The following is a 10742-nucleotide window of genomic DNA, read 5'->3' as shown; positions in this document are numbered from 1 at the left end:
GTTAGAGTCCGTAAAGATAAATTCTAGCAGCTGATCCCTAGCTATCTGTTCCTGTCGCATTTAAGTAGTAAAGATTTCTGAGTACTGGATTAGGCGAGAGATGGGCTCGACCATGTGAAGTACGAATGCGCGGCTCGTCTTGATGAGGCAAGCGAGAGATAGGCTCAACCACGTAGAGCACAAGCATGTAGCTCGGCTGGTGAGAGATAAACTCGACCACGTAGAGCTCAAGTGCATTGCTTGACTATTGGTGGGAGATGTACTCAATAGCGTAGGGCACAAGCGTGTAGCTCGACTTAGTGAGATGAGCGGGAGATGGACTCGACTGCACAGAGCGCAAGCACGTAGCTCAACTATGGCGAGAGATAAACTTGAGTGCATAGCTCGGCGATGGTAGGAGATGTACCCAACCGTGTGGGGTGTGAGTGTGGGGCTCAACTTAGCAAGATGAGTGAGAGATGGACTCAACCATGTAGAGCACAAGCACGTAACTCAACTATGGTGGAAGGTGAACTAGACCGTGAGGGGTGAGAGCGCGGAGCTCAAATGTGGCAAGAGATGTACTCGACCACATAAAATGCAAGCATGAAGCTCAGATGTGGTGGGAGGTGTACCCGACAGCGTAATGTATGTAGTCCAGCGATGCGTATGTATGTATGCTTGTTGTTATTGGAAAGTGTATGTTCGCCCGACGTTTCCATTTTCAATTTTATTGGTGTTGGAGTTTGTATGAAGTAACCCATGCAAAGCGGTTAGACGGCCCGTCGATCCCCTGTGTCCACCTTTGCCAGTTGCCAAGCCCGTCAACTCATTCTCGAAGATAACCTACACAAGGCAATTGTGGAGCTTAGAGACCTATTAATTCTAAAGGCTCGTTCCCAAAATTAACCCACTCGCAGTGGTTATGGCTTGAGTTTAGGGACTCATATCAAGGCGAAGGTCGACAAGTCTTGGAACTTGTGTTCGACTGCTCGTGTGGGTGAGCCTTGGGGCTCTAGCCCAACCAATGTGTCATGGCCAATCAAAGGACTCAGCTTTGCTGGTATATTAATAAAATATTTTAAATAAATATTTTTTATTTAATTTTGAAAGAGTAGAAAGAAATTGTTGAATAAAATTATTATAAAATTAAAAAATTCTTTAAATATAATTTTTTATCATGGGAGTTATTGTCTACAATCAAACCAGATAGTAATCTAACTTGGTGCATCACAGGAGATAAAGGAGAAGGTGGAGCAAGGAGAAGGTGGGGGGTAATGCAAGGCCAGAGAGGCAAATGGTGGATTCTTGGGAAGCCTTAGAAGATAACCAACTGTTTGATCTGGGATATATAGGAGATCCTTTCACCTGGAGTAATAATCAAGAGGGAGCATATTTCATTAAAGAAAGATTAGGTTGGGTAATTGCTAAAAAAGAATGGAGGGGTATGTTTTCAGATAACAGAGTAGAAGGTTTAGTAGCTAGAAGTTCAGATCATAAACCTCTACTATTAACTTGTAGAGGGAGGTGGCAGTCATAGAGAAGAAAGAAGAGATTGTATAGGTTTGAAGCTAAATGGCTTACTAATGAAGAGTGTGCAAAAGTAGTAGAAAAGGAATGAAGAGTCGAGTCAAAGGAATGTGTTGTAATGGCCGAGGTTCAAAATTATTTGCTTCTGTGCAGTGAGGCACTTACAGTGTGGAATAGGAACAGAGGCTCAGTAAATGAAGTAACTATCAAAGAAAAATCAGAAGAGCTTAAGAGATACAGAAGGTAGAAGGACCATGTAAGGTTCAGGAGATAAAAGAGTTGTAGAAAGTTCTGGGTTATTTATTGGAGGAAGAGCATCTAAAATGGAGGTAGAGAGCTAAAGTTACTTGGCATCAAAATGGAGATAGGAATACCAAATATTTTCATGTATGTGCAACACAAAGAAGGAAGCAGAATATTATGGAGAAGATCATAGATACACAGAATCATATTAGAATTAGGGAGTCAAGCATTAGAGAAGCTTTTCAGAGCCATTATAAGGAAGTATACAGATCTTCAAATCCAGAGAATGAGGCAGTGATGGAGTGCTTGGGGGAAGTGACACAGAAAGTGACAGAAGAGATGAACACAAAGCTGCAACAAAGGTTCACCAGGAAAGAAGTTGAAGAAGCTTTAAAAGGTATGGCTCCTCTAAAGTCACTAGGCCCTGATGGGTTTAGGGCTTGTTTCTATCAAAGTTATTGGGTTTTGGTGGGGGATGAAGTGAGCAAAGTTATTTCAGATTTTCTTAATGAAGGCAGTTTTAAGAGATCTTTAAATGCTACATACATAGTACTCATTCCAAAAACTGAACATCAAGGGTGGAAGATTTTAGGCATATTAGTCTTTGCAATGTTTTATATAAGATAATTGCAAAAATTCTAGCCAATAGGCTAAAGCTTATACTTCCTAAGGTGATATCCTACAATCAAAGTGCCTTCATTTCTAGAAGGCTTATTACAGATAATATTATAGCAGCTTATGAAGTTCTACATTCAATGAAATCAAGAAAGAAATGGAAGAAAGGTAGTATGGTAGTTAAACTAGATATGGCTAAAGCATGTGACCAAGTAAAGTGGCAGTTTTTGAGGGGCATCATAGAGAAGTTGGGGTTGGGAGAAAGGTGGATAGATCTAATAAGGAACTGTGTCAATACTGTTCATTATTCCATTTTGATTAATGGGCAAGAAGGTGAGGTTATATTGCCAACACGAGGGTTACGACAAGGGGATCCATTATCCCTCTTTTTCTCTTATGTGCTGAGGGACTCACTGCTTTGATAAATAATGCAACAAGACAATGAAGGCTTCAAGGGGTTTCAGTAGCTAGAGGTGGCACAAGGTTGAATCATCTGCTGTTTGCAGATGATTGCATCTTATTCTGTATAGCAGCATTGGATGAATGGGAGTGGTTGATCATGGTATTGGAACAATATGAGAAGTCATCTGGTCAAAAACTAAATCTATAGAAGACTTCAGTAATCTTCAGTGGTAATACCAAGTTTGAGACCAGAGAGATGATTTTGAGAAGGTCTGGCAAAAGGGAAAGTGGAGATTTGGAGAAGTACCTTGGTCTTCCTACTATGGTAGGTAGGTCAAAGTACAATTCATTTAGGGGAGTGAAGGAAAGAATATGGAGTAGAATTCAGAATTGGAAGAATATTTTCCTATCTCAGGCAGGGAAAGAAGTGCTTATAAAAGCTGTGCTTCAATCCATTCCTACATATGTAATGAGTGTTTTCAAGTTACCAAAAAGGCTATGTACAGAAATCTCATCCTTGTTGTCGAAGTTTTGGTGGAATAATATGGATAAGGAGAAGATACATTGGAAGAGATGGAAGAAGGTAGGGAAGCAAAGAGCATTGGAGGTCTTGGATTCTATGACATTGCCTGTTTTAATCAAGCTATGTTGTCAAAACAGGTGTGGAGACTCTTACTTAATCCTATCGCTTTGACAGCAAAAATCTTGCAGGCAAATTACTACAATGTTAGAGACATTTTAGAGGCAAGATTAGGCAGGGGAACTTCTTATTTGTGGAGAAGTATTTGGGAGGCAATACCTTTGATAAAGGCAGGAATGAGATGGAGAGTTGGTAATAGAAGGAAGATAATGATCTGGAAAGACAAGTGGTTGACTACTCCAAGTACTTTTCAAGTGCAGTCACCAGTAAAGATTTTAGATCTAGAAGCAACAGTGACTGGGCTGATAAATTAGGATGAAAAGGGTTGGAATGGATAACTTATCTATCAAGTACTTAATGAAGAGGAAGCAGCAAATGTTTACAGCCTACCACTTAGAAAGTTAGGCTCTGAAGATAAGTTCATTTGGGGTATGAGTAAAAAGGGCATGTTTAGTGTTAAGAGTGCCTATTTTTTAGCTGTCCATGAGAAGAAGCAGGTTTTGGTTGGGTCATCAAATAATAATCGAGTCATTGCAGGTTGTCAAGGCATATGGAGATTGAAAGTGGCACATGCAGTAAAGGTTTTCATTTGGAAATCAATAAATGAGGCACTTCCAACCAAAAGTAACTTGTTTTGCAGGAAGGTTACTAACATAGATTTATGCCATATCTGTAACTTGGAAAAGGAAAAACCTGTCATGCAGTGTGGAGTTGTGTAGCAGCATCTAATGTTTGGGCAGACCATCTTAGTATATTACAGAAGTCGGACAGTGCAGAAGCAGATTTTAGAAGGTTATGAGAGAGATTGGTCTCAGTTTTAGATTTGCAAAAACTGGAAAATGTAGCATGTCTTCTAAGGAGAATCTGGTTCAGAATGAACAAGTTTATTTTTAAAGCCATGTTTGATAGTCCAAGGGTGGTTTGAGAATGAAGAATATCAGCAGGCCCAAATAGGAGCTGTTAATGATGACAAGTGTGGTTATGGTTCTGTTTCATATAACAGGGAGGTAAGATGGCAAAAGCCAGCTTATGGAGGGGTGAAGATGAATTGGGGTGCAGTTTATGAGTGGGCCACGTATAGAATGGGTGTAGGGCTAATAGCAAGAGATGCAAAGGGCGAAATTCTAGTAACTCTGTGCAGACCACAAGTACATGTTAAGTTGCCAATCAGTGCTGAATTATATGCCTTATGGAGAGGCCTGGCTCTTTGTATGGAAATAGGACGTAATGAGGCAGTGTTTAAAGGTGATTCTCATGCGGTAGTTAGCGAAGTTAAGTGTGCAGCAGAGAACCATTCTGAGTATGATCATATGGTGGAAGATATCAAGGAAGTTTTAAAAAGCAAACCATCATGGCAGATTCAGGACACGCCTAGAGAGGGGAACAAGGTAGTCAATCAGTTAGCTAAGTTTGCTTTAAATTGTGAGGATAAGAGAGTATTGGTGGAAGAAAGTCCTTATATTCGTAATCTTGTCATGCTTGAAAAGCAAGTATCTGTGTAACTGTTTATCATGAATGAATGAAATACAAATATTTTTTAGTTAAAAAAAAAAAAAAGTAGTACTGCTACAAGTAAAATAGAAACAAAAATTTTATGTGCAGTCACTTTTACATATTTTTTTGTGCACTCTACTGATATAGTTGATTATGTATTAAAAAAATTAATGCAGACAATCACATCAATAGAGTGCGTAAGAATAAGTAAAAGTGACTGTATATAACATTACTCAAATATAAATAGAAAGATGAAGAGGCATTACAACATCTATCCTATAGATTTTTTGAACAATATTAAATATATAATAAATATTATAGAAGGAAGTAATTTCATGTCTTCTTAACTTTTAACTCTCAAATTATTCAAGTTAAAACTTGAAACAATATTGATTCACAATTATCTTAGAAGTTTAACAAATGGCCGAAGCATCAAAGTGAAACTTCTAGGTAGCCAACCGGGTGTTAAGGTTGGATGTCGGTTGTTGAGATTCTGAATTGCCACATGCTGTTAGTCACGAGTCTAATTGGTATAAAATAATGATAAAAACAACTATTTTGTAAAGCTATTTTACAATTATGAGGATATTTTTTTTATAAAATATTGCCATAAAAATAATATTATTTTACAAAAATAACATTGAGATTAAAAAAAAAAATAGTTGTTAAAAATTTATTACGAAAAAAGTTACACAACCACTTACTATTGACACATGCACCACATTTTTTTTAATTTTTATTATTTTTTTATTTTATCAAATATTTAATATATAGATAATGAATAGAAGAATTCAATTAATTTAAAAAAATAAACTCATAAATTTTTTTAAATAAAACATATTAAAAAATTAAAAAGTTTAAAAAAATATGATATATAGAAGTTAGAAAGATTGAGTAGCATTACTATTGTTCTACACTCATGTACAGCCCTATTTCAAGCCCAGCAGAAGTTATCGATGGGCCATGCATGGTTACAAAGAAAACAAATAAGAAAGTGTCATAAAATATATTTGGCCCTTGGAAAGTTTTTTACTTGTTAGTTATTTTATACACAAGCATCCAGCTAATTATATAAAGTCGTCTCTTTACTTTAAAAACAAAAGTTAATGTACATAAGAAAGCTGATCATTACATCAAATGTCACTCACAAAATTAATACATCAAAATACATCAAATTTATCTTTTATATATATATAGACATGCACACGTTATATATATAAACTTCCAGAAAATTATTGCACACCTCACTCCAACTGAAACGCATAAAATATTATTTAGTTTCGCCTGTGGATGCGTACGTCTCCAATTCGTTTCCCCCCACCTAGTTTAATTCCATCTTTATTATTGCTCAGTGCTTAGAAGATCGCAGCCAAACACGCCAAACTTCACTTTATTACCCGGCCAGGTCTTTTCGTCCCTACAAAGATTCCTTAATTTGGGAAGGTTCCACAATGCCAATTCTCGTAGGTTTGGAGTAATAGGATCTAGAGCCATATTGATATGCAATGGAAGATAATTGAAGAGCTCTTCTATATTTTCACAACTTCCTATCCGGATTACTTCTAGGTTTGGCATTGTGCGAATATTGGAGTTCCCCAGGGAGAGAAGATATTTCATCCTCGGACAGAAAAGCACATTTATTATTTTCAGTCTCTGGAATGTCAGCCCGAGAAGATTGGCTAGTTCTGAAATGCTTTCAATGCCATTCACATGTGCCAGCCAAAGTTCCTCCAAATTGAGTAGTAGGTCATACAGTGCTGCACGTCCTCCAGTCCGAAAACTGTTGTCAGATTCCATAATCACAAGCTTTTTTAAATATGTAAAGCTTCTGCCAACACTGTTAATGACCATGTCTTTTAGCATCTCATTCAATCCTCTACAACTTTCTAAGAATAGATAACTTGCATTGCGCAACAACCACCCGATCTGTCCTTCCGAGAGATCAATCTCATTTATAGTCACGCGTTTTAGGGCATCCGAGTGTAGACATAGGTCTCGCACTGGTAGATATTCAAAGTATCACTTAGAATAGTCCATATGGAGCATAAATACGTTACAAAATAGTTTGTAAATATTAATAAAATATTTTAAATAAATATATTTTATTTGATTTTGAACGAGTTAAAAAAAACATTGAATAAAATTATTACAAAATTAAAAAATTATTTAAATATAATTTTTATTTTAAATTTTTTTTAAAAATACGATTTTTTATGTTTTATTTAAAAATTTTTAAAAAATAAATTAGAATTAAAAAAATTAAAAATTAAAAATTAATTTTATGTGAATGATATTTAAAATTAAAAGATCTTAGAAAATACCTGAAACAAAATAGCTCAATCGTCCGAAGCCAATTTCAAATGCTTTTAATCCATTTAACCAGGAAGTAATTGTATCTTGGGGAGTGTAACACGGGTTCCATTTCAATCTGATGGATAAAACTTGTAACTGCTCCAGGCATTGCAGCTCTTCAAAACATGCTTCCTCCTCTTGTACCGCTCCTTTCTGTCCCCAAATGTAGCCACTGTTTGACAGGTCCAGAACTTCTAATCTGGACAACTTGGATATGACTCCAGCTTTAACCACTTTCAGTTTGCAAGTCTCGGCTAAGTTTAGATGCCTTAAGTTGCTGAGTTGCTCTAACCCTTTTGGCAATTCTCTAATACCAATCCTAGAGAGATCAAGCACTTGAAATCTACTGAGCCTTTCCAGTTGGGGCAATCCTTCGAGATCCTTGCAATTACTCAAAAGAAGAGCACGGAGGTCATCCAGTTGAAGAAGAGAATCAGGCAATGACTTGATGCTGGTCCGACTGAAATTCAAGACTCTCAGTGCTTTAAATCGTTCCAAAAATATTTCAGGAATTAATTCAAGGCGAGGATTATTTTGTAGTAAAAAAGTTGATGCCTCTGAACATCGAATCACAGAATCATCCGGTAGTTTTTCTAAATCGTTATCCATAAAAGAAACTCTTTTGAGAGAATTTGATAGCTCAGTAGCTGAAATCTCTTTCAACCCGTTCCCTATACGAACGAGGGATTTACTTCCATCCTCGCTGCAAGTTGATGCAATCCATATGCTAACACCACGAACAACGTCATGCATCTTCACGGTGCCCTCATCGGAACCATCTTCCAACAAACAGGTGTCCTTCAGATTTTCAATCAAAGTAATTCCTCTACTGTAGAAAACCTCATAGTTTTCTCGATCATCTATCAAACCTTCCGCCAGCCAGTACCATACTAGTTCATCTATATTAATTGAGAAGTCCTCTGGAAACAAAGAGCAGTAAAGAAAACAAGTTTTCAAGTCTTTACCTTCTAATGAGTCGTAACTCCACTTCAAAGGCTTATAGAGAGCCTCCTCCACGCCTGCTGCATAAGGCACCGATCTGTGCAATTGATTCAAAGCATGCTTCCATACCTCAAGATTCGTCTTTCCTCTCATTGCAGCTCCCATGGTGATGATGGCCAAAGGCAATCCCTTACACTCTACAAATTGCCTCTGCAAGTGGTGCGATCTGTTCTGAAGTAACCACATCCCTTGCATATCGACTAAATAGTTGCCAAGCGCCTTCATCCCTCAAAACGCTCATTTTAACTTCAACATCAGTCAGCATGTCCCTACATACTTCCAAAGATCTAGATGTCAATATGATCTTACTTCCGCTTTGAACTTCAGGCCGCGGGACACCCAATTTGTCCAAATCAATTTTTTCCCAAACATCATCGAGAATGAGAAGAAACCTTTCCTTCTCTAGTCTTCGATGAAGTTGAGAAGCCATTCCATCCGGTCCCGAACTTTTTTCCAGTTTCAAACCCAGTCTGGAAGCTATTCTCGTCTGGACCATTTTTATGTCCAAATTTTTGGATACTGTAACCCATAGTACACCGCTAAAACGCAGATTTGAATTTTTTTGGAGCTCATTGTTCAAATTTCTCACCAGATTAGTTTTGCCGACACCTCCCATCCCCCATATACCAATTATCCCCTTTTTATGGTCAGACAATAGAGTCATAATTTTGGCTAAATCCTCTGATACTGATGCTGTTTGATCTTGAATTGAAGGTCCAGGAATATGCTCCACTGCTTTGACATCTCGATAACTATGAGCCACGGAACTAGCAAGAGAACTTCCCACTTCTAGAAGCCTTTTTACCTCTTTGAGCTGTTCTGCCACTTCCCTGCTTATTCTATACCGCTTAGTACTGCAACTTAAGAAACATCGGGAACTCTTTGCGTCTTGAATCTGATCATTCATCTTACGAAGCAGCTCGTCAACCTCCTTAAGCCATCCAGTGGCTCTATCTTTTATTGCCATTCCTTCCTGCGTTTTTCTTTCGATTTCTTTCGCTGTCTCATCTCTAAGAGCCATAAGGGATTTCTTCTCCATTTCCAAAACATGAAGCTGTTGTGGGCTTTTGGCAATGTTCTTGATAGTACAACAGAGAGCCTCACCAGTTTTTACGACTGCTACACTGACAATCGAAGCCACGACTTCCACGCTGAAAATTTTGCTTTGAAAAAACTCACAGCAAAAGAACTGCTGATCAAGAACACTCGGTTTCGCAGCTTCTGATTAAAAATGACAATTATTGCTTTCAATTTTTCTAGTGGAGAAACTAGTACGGGAATGACCCCATCCCAGAATTTCGCTTTGGAAGAGACTCAAAATCCAAAGAGCTGCAGAAGAAAACGCGTTGTATTTATTTATTTTGTCCTTTTACGCTGTGGAATCCAATCAAACGCGTTTTAAAAGTTTCTTTTTCCTCTACGAAGAATCCAACCAAATTATCAAACACGTCTTTTTTATTTAAAGAATCCAATTTTAGAGCAGTACTGCTACCCCACCGAGGGTCTAGCACGAGACGGTCCCGATAAGGATAAACAAATTGATTTTTTATTTTTAATGTTTTTTATAATTTTATAAAATTATTAAAAATAGTTTCGTTATGAAATCATAAAAAAAAAAGAGTCATAACGTATTATAAAACTTTTAAAAGGAGAGAGAAAGAGATAGAGTTCAAAAAGGTTATGAAACTTATGAATTTCTTAAAGAATTCAACGATATATATAGGCGTACAAATAGAACTATGCTTACTCACTATGCTAGCACTATGCACTATGCATATGTCGGCCAACTCACTATGCTAGTACTATGCACTATGCATATGTCGGCCAACTCACTATGTTAGTACTATGCTAGCACTATGCACTATGCATATGTCGGCCAACTCACTATGCTGGTACTATGCTAGCACTATGCACTATGCATTTGACGACTAAATAAATGTGGTCATACAATTCAAGATAGTTTATAACACTTCCCCTTTGGATGACCATATTTAAAGAATATGCCTCGTTAAAACCTTGCCAAGGAAAAACTCTGTGGGAAAAAACCAATGACGAAGAAAAAAGAGTACAATATTCATTTGTATCGCCGAGTGCTTTAGGATTGCCTCATTAAAACCTTGCAAAGGAAAATCCAGTGGAATAAAACCTTAGCGAAGGAAAAAGAGTACAATCAGCACAAGTCTTCAAGACATTACTTCCCTTGAAAAGTGCATGATAACAGGTCTTCAAACCTCCGCATTCCAATGTTCTGCATAATCTTCTTAAATGTTGCAGTTGGTAGTGCATGATAACAGGTCTTCAAACCTCCGCATTCCAATATTCTGCATAATCTTCTTAAATGTTGCAGTTGGTAATGCTTTAGTGAATAAATTTGCCAGATTTTTACTTGACCGTACCTTCTTGATATCAATTTCAACTTTCTTCTCATGAATTGCAATGATCTTCTTGTGTGTATCTGAAAGATAACTCCCATCTGTACATCCAA

The 10742-nt window shown here is 37.3% G+C and overlaps 1 protein-coding gene across 1 annotated transcript; it reads right to left on the bottom strand.

Annotated features, from left to right (window-relative positions):
• Nucleotides 1–5965: 5965 nt before the first annotated feature.
• Nucleotides 5966–9611, bottom strand: LOC122308159 (disease resistance protein At4g27190-like). The gene is made up of 2 exons (XM_043121347.1): nucleotides 7225–9611; nucleotides 5966–6903 (listed from the first exon to the last, which is right to left on the bottom strand). Exons 1-2 carry the CDS (start codon nucleotides 8480–8482, stop codon nucleotides 6245–6247), a joined length of 1917 nt encoding a protein of 638 aa, XP_042977281.1. The 5' UTR covers nucleotides 8483–9611; the 3' UTR covers nucleotides 5966–6244.
• Nucleotides 9612–10742: the final 1131 nt, after the last annotated feature.

This window comes from Carya illinoinensis, chromosome 1 (genome assembly GCF_018687715.1).
Source record: "Carya illinoinensis cultivar Pawnee chromosome 1, C.illinoinensisPawnee_v1, whole genome shotgun sequence".
In the NCBI taxonomy this organism is placed as follows: domain Eukaryota; kingdom Viridiplantae; phylum Streptophyta; class Magnoliopsida; order Fagales; family Juglandaceae; genus Carya; species Carya illinoinensis.
This window is presented reverse-complemented; position numbering and strand designations above follow the sequence as displayed.